Genomic DNA, 15,582 nt, shown 5'->3' with positions numbered 1-15,582 from the left:
GACATAACTTCTTTATATATAGAGAGAATGCCCTGAGTGGCTGTTGTGTTTTGCTTATTAAGATGAGGGATTGCAATATGTTCTTGAACCTGTTCTTGCATCTTTCTAAGAATATGGATTTCCTCTTTGCTGATTAAATAGATAAAAAGGATTGACCAAATTGGGGCTGGAGGGGTTGACTGTTTGCTGTGTTTGTCTCCTCAGAAAGCTCACTTTTGTAGTAGACATTGTGTTGTGCTCTGCAGGGAACCATCAGATCTGTAGACTGGGCAGTCAGCAGCATAGCTTGCACTGCCAGTGGGACCAGCCTGTGCGTTATCACCGTGGGGACATTTTTGAGAATGTGGAATATGTTCAGGTTTGTCTGTGAATTGATACCACTGCTCTAAGTTGCATCTCATTTGCCTTGTTAGCAAAATATTCCCTCTTTGTTTTGAGGCTTGACAAAGGGGGTGCTTTTTGAGTGTGGTAATTGGAGTGAGAAATCATTCAGTCTCTTTTCCAGACTGTGAAGCACGTAGTGCTAGTTTTTGCTGGTAATACAAGCTGAGATCATCCGTGAATTATAGAAACTTAGAGGTTTTACTGTGTAAGACTTTGTTTAACTTGGAAAAGAGAACTATTAGAATTTTTAAAGATTATTTTAGTCCAAAGTCTTAGTTTCCTGTGAGTTATCAACCACCTCTATATTGACTCCTTTGCTTTTTCAACCTGCATAGAATAACCAAGTTATTTCCTTGTAGGAAGTACAGCTTTCTCTTACATAAATATACTGCAGGAGCAAAACATGTTTAATTTTCTGGTTTAGTTTCCTTCAGAGAGGCCAGGAAAAAGCCGTAGGCAGCTAACGTTAAAGAAGAGGCAGAGGTTTTCTAAGGAGTAAGTTTTCTGATGTTTGTGTGCTGTATGGAACAAGAATTACTCCTTAGTGGAAAGAATATTCCAACGTAACAGCGTAAAAGTGTGCTTAAAATATTGTATCGATCCCTATCTGCACAGCCTTAAAATGGATCATAGTTCGTTTAGTTTAATACACTATAGTGTGACTCAAGCTATGCTCCTTCCAATTTAGTCTTTTTTCTTACCAGGAGCACAAAACCGCCTTAAGCAATTAGCAAATGAAGGAGCAGAGCTCAATGGTGTTGAATCTAGTGAGCCCAAAAATAAGGTGTTAGACTGGGTGAGTGTTTGCTGATTGTGTATCTTGAATGAAACAGTGCACCAAGGAAACCTGATAGAGGAATATTGAGAAGTTTTGGAAGCAAGGTGTGTACCAATACTGAAAATCTGGAAGGACAGCCACCCAAGCAACACTGCTGCTGTGTTAGGACTCCAGATAAAGACTGTGGTTTCATGTATTTTGTAATGTGGAATGCATTCTGCAGTTTCTACTTAACTAGTTCAGGAAACAGCCCTAATTATCAAGATAATTTTGCAAGTCATCAGCCTTAGTAACCCTGACTTGCACTAGAGCTATGCAGTCTAGATAAGTAGGTTTTGTGGTCTGTTAGAAGTGTTTGCTTAGTACCTTTTACCATTTTTTCTTGATTTGCACTTATGTTTTCGTTGTTGACTTATTTACAACATAAATATTACTTTTCACTTTGTGAGTGGATCAAGAGGCTTAAATTTCCTGCTGTTAGTTTTTTCCTGCTACCCAAATTTCAGCTCATCAATGAGGCTTAATTACACAAATGGCAGGGAAAAATACTGTGCAGCAATTCAGCCAGTAATATGTCATCTGTTTATTAAGTACTGGTTTTCTGTTGTTTCTAGTTTGGTGAAGACTCTTCAACTTCTAGTATGACATCTGTGAACTTGGATCTTCATGCAAACCAAAGCGACCACAGCCAGTCACTGCAGTCTTCCCCTGTTGCTCGCTCGATCGTTTCGGTGTGGAGTGTAGAATCCAATAGAGTGAGTGAAGAGCATAAGATTTGCCCTTTTAAAGAGGAGTTGTGAAAGAGTGAATCTTTTCTTGTTTATGTGAAATAAGTTAATAAGAATATTAAAAATGTTGAGGAATTAATAAGAAATAATTCCTTTCCCCATTAGGACAAACAGCATATTCTGTGGCCTCAGCGATCAGAGTGCATGAAATCTTTCCCCAAAATTCCTGATCCAGAAGAACTGCCAACTTATTTTTTGCCCCCGGAAAACAGGGGATTCAGGCAAGTGTTGGTTACTGAAAGTTCTATTTGTAAATTTTCACACTAATGTCTCAATGAGTATTTTCTTTCTGGAGAGGATGGATGCAGTTAGTAACCAACAGCACGGATGTGTTCACACCTCCTTTTCTGGCTGTTCCACAGGAGGAGGCTGTTTTTCTCTATTGTCTTTGCTGTAACTGTAGCAGATCCAATTTCTTGGTGATTCTTCCCTGACTTTGTACAGGGTGGATACATGAAATACCTACCTTATTACTAAAGGAATTAGGATTTAAGTATGAGTCTGAATGTCTTGTAGAGTATATTTAAATTAAAAAGAACTGGAGAGAGAAAATGAGGTATCTATTTAATAACTACAGTTAGCTGTTGTACATTGCATACATCCTCTTAGCTTTAGTTATGATAACAGAAAATTACGAAGACCAGAAAAACACTAAAAAGGATTAGGAGTTGAAAGCCCTGGCTTATTCCTTTGGGGCAGAGGTAACAAACCATCTTAATTGTGGAATAGTCAGTAATATTTGTTATTACATAGGATAAAAATAAGTGTGTCTCTGTTGCAATAGCTACTTTACACAGATCAATGCAATTTCATAATATTGTACTCAGTGTTATCATAGTGATAGTAAGGAAGCTTTCTTCTCATAGTGTGTATAATTCTAGTACCGAGTATGTGTTAAAGCTAAAGTTCCCATCCACTTATCTATTTAATCACTGTATGAAGTTTAGGACTATTACTATAATGAGAAAACCTTCTGTGTCTTATTTCTGCTGCATTGGCCAGTATTTGCAGGTATTCTGTGCTTAAAAAATGGAAAGTAAAGACCTTATTTATGAATTTCAAGGGAAGGGTGGTGCTTGAACTCTCCTGGTTTGCAGCTCATGTCTCGTGGCAGTTTACAGTAGGAGGCTTGTCAGTTGATATAGTTGATTCTTATTATAGATCAGTGACATGCAGCACATGGTATTGATTTCTTTTGGTTCTCCTTACTGCTAGAGTCCAGCCAGTCCTGAGTATCCTGAGAGATACTGTTGGGCTTGGAGAAACTGAGGCACCAGACTGTTCTTCCATTACTGATGCTCGTAACAATGAATCTGTAAACATACTGGTCAAGGAGCTAGACAGTAATCTAGAGTTGAAATTCAAGATGCCGGATGATCAAGCAAGACAAGTAAGAGATGTTTTCTTTTTGGTTCTTTTCTTTATTGCCTTAAAAATCTTACTCTGAACATGAAAGATTCTGATATTGAAAAGATTGCTTGATATCACAAGCCAGTAGGTACTTCTAAAGAAGGAGAACAAGTGCTTTCTGTAAGGCTGGAGAAAGGAAGAACTTGGCATTCAGCATGAGGGACTCTTCATCAGGGACTGTAGTGATAGGACAAGGGGTGATGGGTTCAAACTTAAACAGAGAAAGTTCAGATTGGATCTAAGGAGGAAGTTCTTTACTGTGAGGGTGGTGAGGCCCTGGCACAGGTTGCCCGAAGAAGTGTTAAATGCTCCATCCCTGGCAGTGTTCAAGGCCAGGTTGGACCGAGTCTTGTGTGACATGGTTTAGTGTGAGGTGTCCCTGCCCATGGCAGGGAGTTGGAACTGGATGATCTTAAGGTCCTTCCCAACCCTAACTATTCTGTTGTTCTGTGATTTCTTTCAAATGCTAACCAAAAGCACACAGAATAGAAAATGTGATTTACTATTTGAAATTCCTGCTTTCTTTTAAAACTTCTAAGAGTCACTTCACGTGATTCATCTTCTTGGGTTTCCAGTAACTACTGTATTCTACCGAGTTGGTAACTATAGGCTGAGATCAATCCTTCATATTGCTTTCTGAAGATTGGCTGCTTTAATCATTATATGTTCTCATCATCTGTTTAAAACAGTATTTTTTAAGGTTTCCCCTCCCTTTATTAAAGAGAAGACTTAGGGAAGTGAGACTTGAATGACTGATGTAGATATATCATTTAAAATGCATTCAGTTGTTTAAAAACATAAATCTTTGTTGTCCAGGTTTTGCATTCTCGTATCAACAATCAGAATATTTCACAGGCGAAGATAGGATCATTTCTAGATCATGCCATGAAAAAGGTATGTCAAAACTGTAGCATAAGATAAATTCACAATTCTTATTTGAGCCTTGTTTTTATACTTCTAAAGAAGTCAGTGATGTGCAAGAAAGAAGCTTATTTGCTGCCAGTAACTGAGATGAAATTAACTTAAAAATCCATGTTCGCATGTAAAGCACAAACCCATAGAGAACTAGCCATCTAATTTAGCTTAATGTGCACCAAACTGCCCTGTAGTTACTTGTTCTTGTTGTGACTGCCGGACATGGAGCAGCAATACATTAGCTAATCCTTGCAGCCATTTGCTTAACAGAGAGAAATAGCTTGGAACTACTCTTCCCTCTTCACCCCTCCGTACGTGCCTGCCTTTTGCTGTTCCTCCTCCTTCCCACTACCCTACCTTCCCCTCTTCCCCCCCGCCCCAAAGAAACCAACTATCAGTCAATCTTCTGTCAGGATAATTAGCACTGTGGGGCAAAGATGGTACATCTGTATAGCACCCTGTGGAATGCCACCTCCATCATGCGTGGGGCCTTTGAGAATCATCACAAGTAAATGACAGGAAGCATTGAGACGGAGGTTGACTCTTTTTGATGTGTCAAGCTGATACTTCTCAAATTAACTCTCTTGTACAAGTCATGTCAAGGCAGTGTATGTATGTATTGTTTTTAGTCTAAAATCAGTACCATTTACTATGTGCACCTGTCTTACCCAGAAGAAGAGCTAATAGTAGGAGTTGATTCCTATTATTATGCTGTTCAGAACAGTCCTGTACATGTCTAATGTCTTACTATTGCTGTACATAGGTATTTTGGTTTTATCTGTAGTAGTCTGTTGCCTTGATGTTGAAGTCTGAACTTCCTGGTCATTTAGATGCTGATGTAAGAACACTGTTGTGTCATGCCTGTTTTGCTAATGATAAACTTTCTAGAGCAGGAGTGCCACAGTTGCTGTCTTTGTATTGGGAAAGACAAAATGCTAATAACTAGCTGAGGTTTTAGTTAAACAAAGGTCATTGAGATCTGGAGTGTAGTTCAGTGAGGAGTGGAATTCAGTGAGGAGTTTGGCACGAATAACATGCAAGTAATACTATGTACGTGCATTGCAAAAGAGGGGTGATAAATACTCTTAGACTTACAGATTTTGTAAGGTACTCAGAACACAGAGGTAATACATCCACTTGATTTCTTCCAGTTCACTTGAACCATAGGTAGAACCCTCCTGTGTGAGGCTGGTTTTAAAATCTGGAAGAAAATCTTTGTACTGATTAACCTTTTCAACACAGTATTACTGTAATGGCAGCTCTATTGGGTTAATACAATAGTGCTGTAAAGATCCTTATCTGTTTAGTTTAATCCTAGCTGCACATTTCCACCTCATGCATTTGGGCTTTAGACGCATAGGTTAGATTGGACTTTAATTCCTGTTGTCACGCTCATCTTCATCCTGTGTAGAATTGGGTAACATGGAATGCTGGAAGTATTAAAACTAAAATGTAAATGTTTCTAAACCATTTCAAACTGCTCATTCTGGAAGTGGATGTTTTACCCTGCTCTGTCCATTTGTCAGTGTGGTAAAGTTTCCTATTTTCTCCTCTAGGATGAGTGGTTGTTCATTCTATTACAGGTGAAAGAAGGGGAAGGAACATTCAAGGTGTATTTGACACTTCTTCCATTCTTCCATGTGCCCTTACTTCTTGCCTGCTATTTTATAATCTTTAAACAGTATCTAATGTGTGTCACTTGTCAACTTTCAGGAGACAAATTGATACCTAAATCTAAGAAAACCAACAACTCTGAAACCTTTAATTGACAAGAAACCTCAATGTTGGCTATAGACCTGGAAGCACATCTAACTGCCACTTGAAACCTCCTGCCCTTCAAATTGTAACTTTTATACATACATCAGTATTAATGTAATTTTAGGACAGTGGCTCACAAATGTTGCTTCCTGAAGCAAGCTAACTTATCACTTGTATATTTTAAGGGATTTTGTGGTCACGATATAAGGCAGTCATATGAATAGAGTGTGAGCAACAGCTGCTACTAAATTACAGTTCAGACTGTAAATCACATAAATTTGAGTAGAGCAGATTGAATAATCTGCTAGCAATCACAGCAAAGTGTAATTTGTCTCCAGTTAATAAGGTAGTATGCAATGGTGAGGTTTGTTTCTCACCAAAGAGCAGGCAATTCTTTCTTCCTTAAACACCTCTTTGCGGGTGTTTTAATTCTTCTCTCTGACTCTCCTATAGCTGGAAGGTCCTCTGTGGCTTGTGCTTAATGAAGCTGGATTGTACTGGCGTGCAGTTGGAAATGGCACCTTTGCTATCACCTGTTTGCAGAAAGCATTTAATTTGGCTCCACATGAGTATCAGGACATCCCTCTCGTCAATCTTGCTAACCTCTTGATTCATTATGGACTTCATTTGGATGCCAGCAGGCTCCTCTTGAAGGCTTTGGCCATCAATGCCTCCGAGGTGAGATGATAGTTCAGATTCATTCAGCAGTCAATGTCTTTTCCTTATATTTTCTAAATACATGTTACTTACTTGTGCTTACTTACCTGTACATATAGTTCAAATTCCAGGTTGTGATTTGCAACAGATCCTTGATTGTACTGGAGGTGATGGTGGTTACCGAGAGCATGAACATCTAGAACAGAAGTTCTTCTAAACTAGATGACAGACCTTTTATTTCCCAAACCTATATTATCAGCAGTGCTTCTAAAGAATCTAATCCTAGTGTTTTGGCAACACGTTCTTCTAAAACAGAGATCTGTAATGCTGTCAGTATTGTATCTTGATTTTTAAAAGCTTAAAGTAGCACATACATTACCAAGGTCGTTGACTGTAGAGACATTTTTCTATGCCACTTGGCTTTTATCTATACTCTTTTATTTATCCTTAGATTTTGTCTATATACCTAGAGGAAAAGCTGTGTTCTAGTCATTGGGTGACTTTACTTTCAACCACAGATTCAAAACAGGTTTTTGTTCTTTTGAATGTTAATATTATAAACATTCAGTAGGGTGTTACCGATGACACACAGAAAGTTTCTATATAAACTGTTTAAACGACTGGGCTGGCCAGAACAATTATGACAAGGAAAGGGAAAGGAGGTTGAAAGGAGACACCTTTTCTCTAACAGGTATTTTTTGGTGTTACATTTGAGATGCTTCACTAAGAAGTTCATGTGACATTTTCCCTCTGCTTCTACCTCTGTAGTTAGATGGGCAGAGAGCCGAAACCTGCTGGGCCACCAGTCACATAAAAAAGCTAAAAACAGAATGAGGCTTTTCAGTGTAGCATTCAGAAACAGTTTTGCAATTGTTGGAAAGGAATCTAGCCCATTTGGGTGGCAGGTAAGAGTGCAGAAAGGAACTGTAGAAAGAACTATACTTGAATGATGTGCCTTAAGAAGAACACTTGAAAGCGCAGCCTTGGAGAGGAGGAGCTGAGGAATCCTGAGGACCATGCTGTGTAAATAGGGCTTTTCAGAAATATTGGCAAGTCCTACCTTGTTACAATAATGCCTACTCCTAGTTTTTCAGGCATTTTCAGTCCTGTAGTACCTATAGTATCAAAAAACCTAGCAGGAGAATTTGTACTTGAATAGTATTTCCTGGAGTATATCTTAAAAGTAAATACAAATAAAAATGAATTATAGCTACAGGGAGTGAAGGATGTGCTACCTCAGCAAAAGCTTTAAAAAGTACATATATATAGATATATATATACTGTTTTTCAGCTTGTGCCTTTTTCTGATTGGCATTTAACAATACAAGCTAAGAGGAGCTGAAAAAGCCCTGTGCTGCTGATCAGTCTCCACGTATTCAGATAATGAATGTAAAATTATTGCAGTGGAAAAAAATGATTTCTAAATTACAATATTACAGTCATTATTCTAGCATTATGCTGTTAATTGCAACAAATTACTTTCTCTAAGTGAAAGTCTTTTCAGTTAACAAACAAAATGTAATGCTTTACTCTGTGCCTATATTTAAGCGCTAATTCAATTCTGCCCAGTGAAAAAGGTGTTTAATTTGGGCTTTGTAAAAAATACCTATTTTAGGGAGACTGGCTAAAAGCAGTGGACAAAAATATGAAGTTTTATAAAGAATTGAAAGTAAACATAAATTTATACTCCTAAGCTAGGGTGACATTGGTGTTTTCAGTAACCTAGTTCTGCTCAAGTAAATCCTGAACACTCATGACAAATGCAATGCATTTGTCCTGCTAGACAGTAGTTATGGATTTGCTGACTCTTAATCATTCTAGAATGTCTTCAAGCATTTCAATTTAGTTCTTTGCTGCTCTGTGCAATAAGCATTATGTTCATGATGAGTTATAAGTAAGTATTTAATGCTTCATTTCAGCTTGTGTGTATTTAACAGCTGCTTTTCATTGCAGGATGATGGAATCCTGAACACAACCTTATGTCAAAACAGCTTTTGTTTAGCACCAGTGCATCAAGCTGTTAGTTCTCCATTCTAAGAATAGGCAGTCCTTGTTTTAGAAGTTTTCTAAATTCTATCCAGACAAATTTGGGAGGGTGTAGATTGACAGGGGTTTTCCTAGTTTGCTTCAGTTTGAAACAGTGAACATACTTAAGCTGGAGTATGTTCTGTGATTCTATTCTATGTTGCTTTTCTCTTTGCAGCCGCTGACATTTTTGAGCCTAGGAAATGCATATCTGGCTCTGAACAACATTAGTGGAGCCCTGCAGGCCTTCAGACATGCACTGGATTTGACGACCAAATGCTTGGAGTGTGAAAGCAGCCTGAAGATGATCCGCTGTCTGCAGTTCTATCCCTTTCTGTACAACATCACCTCTTCTATGTGCAGTGGTAAGCAACTGCTGAAAGGTGGACCACAAGTGAGATAATGTCTATTTGCCTTGGGTGTTGCACCTGAAATTCATGACTTCTTTTTTCCAAGGATCCTCCCTTTATAGTGCTTTCTCCCTATAAGGACCAAGGTTGAGGCACTGCTTTTAATGGAAAAATTACAGTCCACTAAGAAGTGTTTGGGGATAACCTCTTAAATATTTAGAGGGCTACCACTGAGTGCAAATACCTTTCTGAGTGTGTCAGTAATACCTTAACAGCCTCACCAATATCTCTTACTGGTAAATGGGTAATGCTGGATTCAGTATGTATGGAACTGCACAGCTGCTGCTGCTAGGCTGCTCAACAGACCCTTTGTACATGCCTTCAAACTTTACGGCCAGACAGATGTGATTCCTTAAGGCTGAGGAATGTGGTGAATGGCAGTTTAGTTTTAATTCATACCCTTTCAGTGTGTTCAGTACTTTGGATGTCATTTTCTAGTGTTCAGTCTTTACAGAATAGACTGTGTTCTGTCAATGTAATTTTGTTTATATGGGGTATGTGGTCACTGCTCTTAGCCCTCCAAATATTTGAGATAGAATGCTTTATTGTCCTTACTGGCTACTTTTATTTAAAAAAACCTATCAATACTATGTTTTGGAGATGGATTCTTTAGTTTCAGTCAATCCCACTGAATATTTCAAGTATTTGGTCTGTACATGCGTATGGCTAAAATGCTGCTCATGAGCAATCTTGAAGGACGTTTATGAATGTACTTGATAATCCCTTCTCTAAAATTGTTACTAAGGTATCTCTCCATATAATCTTGGTTTTAAATTCAAACCTTATATGGGAGAAATGCTTTTGATTTTCAGTAGTGCTAGAACTTCCTCTGAATTACTGGTTTTTAATACCCTCTCCAGTGGAAAGACATGGAGACATCTCTGATTTAGCATCTATAATTACACTTTCTAAACAGGTGAGAGGCCGTTGTATCTCCTGATACAATATGGATGATGCCATTGTAGGTGAAATTCCAGGACTCTGCCATTAGAATAATGCTGTCTTTTATGGTCTTCCCTATTTTTGCTGTGATTCACAGGACATCGGTTGTGCAGAGAAATTAATGCTGTTTGGCTAACTGCAGTGCATTAAGTGGTATACTATGGGCCAGCTGATGGGTCTGTTACTGACTTGTATGATGGTACCACACTGGTACCTTTCATTGAATCTTTAACATCAGATTGCCCTTCTTCTAAAACTCCTGCCATAGTGTAAGCAAGTAGTGAAACCTGCACATTTTGTCACAAGAGACTCCACTGTTCTGGAAATAAAATTCAATGTTTGTTTGCTTTTTATTAAGATCTTTTAAATATGGCTGTAACTCACAAGGTTAAAGTTGTTCCAATCAGACCTTAATGGCAGCCAGTCTGTTTTGAAGTTAAGCAGAAAGTAACTTAAAAGTATATTGACAGGACTGAGACAGCAATGAGCAATGGCTCTATTTGAACCCCAGAACGATTTTTTTACATCTTTCTTGTCTTCTGTATCCTTTTCTTCCTTATACTTGCCATATTACTTAAAAATATACTGCCCTAGTTTGGCTAAGTCTCGACTGCTGTTTGCATTGATTCCTGATCCAGGGTATTCATTCTGAGGTCAACTCTTGCTGTATATGCTGTTCAGGAAGTTTGTTCAAGGAGAAACCCATATCAAAAGTGCTTCTTTCCTTTCTTGCTCACTTGGCCACAGGTTAACAAAATGAGCATGAATATGTTCATCTGGTACATTGGGATTGGTTTTGATTGTTAAGGAACTTGTGAGGCTGCTAAATCAAGAGAGAGCTGAATATGCCTTAGCATGTTAATTCTTCTCATTGCATTTCAATATTCCAGTAGTTAAGTATTTTATTCTCTATTTTTGCCTTTTCTGGAACTTTTCCTGTCTTAATCTTTCTTTTTCATTTCTATTTATAATATCCTTTAGGTCATCTTTTGTCTGAGTGCAAGAAACCTGAAAGCACAAACCTGACAAATAGTGTAAATGTTCTTTGTACATTCTTGTGCAGAGTGTAAAATAAACGCATTGGTTAATTCAACCTTGATGATGATTTGTGGTTTAAGTCAAAACTCATCTCAAAAATGGACATGTAGATTTGCCTGTCTTATTTTCGTAAGGTTTGGGGAAATACTTTTTTCCCCACTGTAAACTTCAACTGACTCGAGAGGAACCTTCACAGGCTGTATGTAAGGGAGGTTAAGTCTCCAAAACCAGAATTATCACAAGAATACATAGCCAGAAATCACACTTCACGTTTACAAGTATCCTGATATATTGGGAGTCTCCTGTTCATCCTTCAGTCCAAAGAAAACAACTGAAAGGAGATTGTAAGTTTGAATTTTCCTTATATACAATAATACATACAATTATTCAACCACTACGTAGAACCTTACAAATGCAAACTGTATTCAGATGCTAATATTTCGTATTACTTATTACACTTACAGCTTTTGTTAAAACATCAATATCATATAGACTTACAAGATTCAAAATCTGCTCTTGTTTGGCTCCATGGCAGACTGGGAGGCATGTTTTGATGACGAGACCCAAACTGAACACTTCTTTCACACACCTTTCTGAATGGGACTTCAGGTATAGAGCTTATGCAGCACATTTGTAAATACATAGATAAGTGCTCATTCACTCTATCTGAAAGTAACAGCAGTTTCTGCCTGTGCTCTGGGTTGTAGGCCCACGTGATAGCTGTGGTTTTGCTTTGCCTCCCTAAAGCATCTTTTCACAAGAACTGAACTAACTAGTAAGACATGGAGTTACTTGCTCTGCTGCCATGAGCCGCTGGCAGAATCCAGCAAATGGTCAGTGGGAGTTACATGCTAGTGTGGGATGGCATATGGGGTCAAAAGTCTGAATATATAGTCTGATTTTTGGTTACACTGTGTGCCTGGTGTATAGGCGAAGTAGGAATTTACTCCAGCATGTTGGGACATTTGCACAGGACTTGTTGGATGCTTGCTTATACGCTCTTGTACTGCTGCCTGGTATGTTTTTCTCTTCCCTAACTTACCTCTGTTCTGTATATAAATTTGTATTTCAAACCCAGGTCACTTCGTGCATGTGAGAAGAGGAATTGAAAACCTCAGAGCAGTGCTTTTTTATTGACAGTGTGAAGGGTGTTGCTAGTGAATGATCAACTGTTCTGTTACTAGCAAGGCAGTTCCTGGAGCATGTTAAGTAGCAGAAGCTTTATTTTGCTTGACATATAACTTGAGCAGCCACATACCTGACACACAAATAACAGGACCTTGCATAACAAGTGTAAAAACTTAATGTGAAAAACAGGGTGAACTCTCTGGAGACATGAGATACTTTGGCTTTGTGCTGCTCATTAAGCTAATAGAGAAAGCCATGGTTATTTTTGACTGATAGTGAAGTGGTGCGTTTCCAGGGTTTGTTCTGCACACCTTTATGGCTTAAAAATCTGCAAGGAGCTTTTAGCATTTGGTGAGGTCTGTGGAAGAATACCCAACTAAAGCCTAAGGGATTGATCCTGTGGCACGTTATTTGCTGATGTGACCATTGAGATGTTGTCAAGCCTTATTAAAGTGGTTATAATATACCTGAAACATGTTTTTAGTGTGATGATCAGCTGTCCTTTGAAGCATCTGTTAATCGCTGTTGTGTAGGACTTTTCCTTACGTGTATAAGGAGAATTGCTGCTTGGACAAGTAGAAATCATTTGTACTCAAAATACTTTTATCTGACAGTAGGCATTTGCCTCTGACTGACAGTTCCAATTCATTATGAGCTCATGCACTTCAGATTCTTTTAGAGAAGATCAAAATTCAGTCTTAAACTTTAGTAGTAATAAACTGATGGCATTTAAAACATGAAGCACAACTTGTTTCAAGCTTCAGGTTCCTTTGGTCTCACTGTCTTTCTTTGGAAGTAGAGGCAGTGTGAGTACATTATGAATGTATGTGCATGCCATTAAGATATCCAGATGCTTTTATACAGTGAGTATGTATGGTTGAGAAAGCAACGCGTGCTTCTGAATTTAGGACTTTGTAACTGCAGTAGCTTAATCGTCTGCTTGAAGTATGGGCTTAGTGCCCTCTTGTGGTACCAATACCCTATACCATGTGAAAACAAGTGTTTTGTTCTATTTCATCTCCCTCCTCTTAAAACAAAACATGGGGAAAAGGTATTTGATCTTTTAAGCGTGTGGATTTTTCCTTTGTTTCCAGCACTAAAGTTCTTACAAAGTTAATAAGCTTAAACCTTTAAGCAGGTTGACCTGTAGAGGAGAGATTGACCCGAAAAGAGAAACTCCACTTGAAGCACTTAATAGTAAGCTTATGGACAGATTGAATAACTTGCTTAAATCTGCATCACAGTTTAAGCCTCTGACAGCTGCAATTGCTTCGAGTTCCCTGTAGTGATTTCATATACACAAACACTAAGCAAAAGCATCACATATGTTTCCTTTACAATAGTGTGTTAAAACATAGAGCTGTGAAATACTTCGCATTTCTAAATGCACCTTTCACTTACTCAGTGATCCCCTACAAGCTGTGACTGTCTTGATAGTCCCAGCAAGGGGCTGCTACATTTTATGTACATTTGCTGTAGCATGAGGGCCATTTAGACATATTTATCATAATACCATTATAGTTTCCTCCTTCTCAAGCTGTTGCTTCAAGTAATGCTCATCACTTAGAGTGTTACTAGGTAGAAAGAGAGGATGTTTAACTCTTGGGGTGAAGGATGTTGAGCTTAGCTCAGAATTTAATCTTAGTTGAAGAAGGAGGCCAGAATCTGAGAGCTCTCAGAAACACATCATGGCAAATGTTTGCATTGTCACTTAATAGCATAGCGAAAGTGGGTTCTGTCTTAAACAGCAGCAGTTCTAAAATCAGTGTTATCATTTGAAGTTAAATACTCAGATGACTGTTTCTGTCCTCCATGCACACACGTGCACCCTCATGCCTGTTGTTCACCCTGCAAGTTCCACCTATGATTTGAATACTTTTCACTACCTGATTTAGTGCCTGCTGTATAGGTCGGATCTTTCCCTGAAAAGTCTTTGCTTAGCATCACTTGAGTGGCTGAAGGAAGTTGAAAGTGAAAGACTTCGAACTGATAGTGCCATGCCAAGCTCACTTTGAAACCTGTCTGTCCTTCCCAAGCTCCATGTATTTTGATTCTCAAAACGATGCAGAGATGTATAGGTTGAGATTATTAATTTTAAAAGTCATGGTACCTGATTTTTACATGGTACTGTGTTAAAGGTGGCAGTATCCGAAGGCAGTATACCCACCACTCACACGTTGTTTCCAAGCTACTGCTTGCTTGGAAGTCGTGCACCTTAAAGGTTTCTATGAGCAGCAAACGAAGTGAGCTGTCTTAAGTATATCTCTGTTGCATTTGTTAAACATTAATGGGTAAATTTGTTTTGCAGCTTGTTTTTGTGCTAGCATTAGGTGATGTCTTTGCATGATGCAAAGTCTGTCTTGCTAGCTTATGTACTTTGCTTATTTACAGCATGACAGTGTACCTAACAACTTCTCGCAACAGTCAGCAGTCTCACTTTGCACTGTGCTCTGTTAAAAATGGCATGCCTGCAATATTTGGTGTTCTGTATTCACTCTGTCTTTTCCCAGGATCAGAAGGCCACAGGCTGGATGAGAATGGAGAAGTCAGTCATGGCCTCAGCTGCAGGCGTAACTATGGAAGTGGGAATAGCACAATGGAAGGGAATTTAGTATTGTAGGGCAGTTCAGTGGGAGTTTACTGATGCAAAACCATTAATATATGAAGAAAAAGCAGTACAGTGTTAAACTAAACATGATGTGACATTCGCCATTTATATCTGCCTTTATAGTGCAAATGATTCTTCATGCTGTGTTGTTTGCACCCTTCAGTTACTTCAGCATAACCACACGCTCGTGTAGTAGGAGGATCATCAAGGGTTAGAATGGAAGGGAAAAGGTTTTCCTAACTACATTTTTCAGGACCTGATACCTTCAGTTATTAGAGGTATTATTATTATTCTGCAGTGTTTGTGGTACCTTTTTTGTGATAGGAATGTAGAGAGGAGGAGACATTTGCTACTGCCTTTGTCTTCATCTCATTTTAGGAAGCTACATTTGCCAGTGGCAGTTTTTTGCACGTAGTTGCTAAAAATTCTTAAGTGACACTGAATAGTCACTAGTTTTTAAAAAGGCCCGACAATTGCATATGGTTAAGAGTTTTTTTGGGATTCCCCAAAGCAGTAATTCTCCAGCTGCATCTCCAGGAAGATAAGAGTTGCACAAACAACTTCCTAGTAAAGCTGTACAGACTGAATTAGTGAGCTAAAGCATGTTTGGAAGAGAAAGGACATGTGGTCCTCACATATGGGAGATCTGGTAATGCATAATTAGCGTTACTTGCCAAGACCTTGAAGGCTGTAGTCACTTGGCTTTAATCTGTAAACTTGTACAAAGGTGAAGTGTAGCCT

The 15,582-nt window shown here is 38.6% G+C and overlaps 1 protein-coding gene across 4 annotated transcripts in view; it reads left to right on the top strand.

Moving 5' to 3' along the window:
- The window catches only part of TTC17 (tetratricopeptide repeat domain 17), a gene marked incomplete at its 5' end in the record, with an annotated part of 60,906 nt that overhangs the window by 21,671 nt on the left and 23,653 nt on the right, over positions 1 to 15,582 (top strand). For all 4 annotated transcript variants that reach the window (XR_013956989.1, XM_080619079.1, XM_080619078.1 and 1 more), the window contains 7 exons: positions 246 to 358; positions 1,777 to 1,917; positions 2,056 to 2,171; positions 3,166 to 3,340; positions 4,177 to 4,254; positions 6,487 to 6,711; positions 8,894 to 9,080. Coding sequence is in view for 3 of the 4 variants with exons in the window: in XM_080619079.1 (XP_080475205.1) it covers positions 246 to 358; positions 1,777 to 1,917; positions 2,056 to 2,171; positions 3,166 to 3,340; positions 4,177 to 4,254; positions 6,487 to 6,711; positions 8,894 to 9,080 (1,035 nt within the window). The remainder of the gene's footprint in view (positions 1 to 245; positions 359 to 1,776; positions 1,918 to 2,055; positions 2,172 to 3,165; positions 3,341 to 4,176; positions 4,255 to 6,486; positions 6,712 to 8,893; positions 9,081 to 15,582) is intronic.

This window comes from Psittacula echo, assembly GCF_963264785.1.
Source record: "Psittacula echo genome assembly, chromosome: 5".
Taxonomy (NCBI): domain Eukaryota; kingdom Metazoa; phylum Chordata; class Aves; order Psittaciformes; family Psittacidae; genus Psittacula; species Psittacula echo.
Note: the sequence above shows the minus strand (reverse complement) of the source record. Positions and strands in the feature narration are given on the sequence as shown.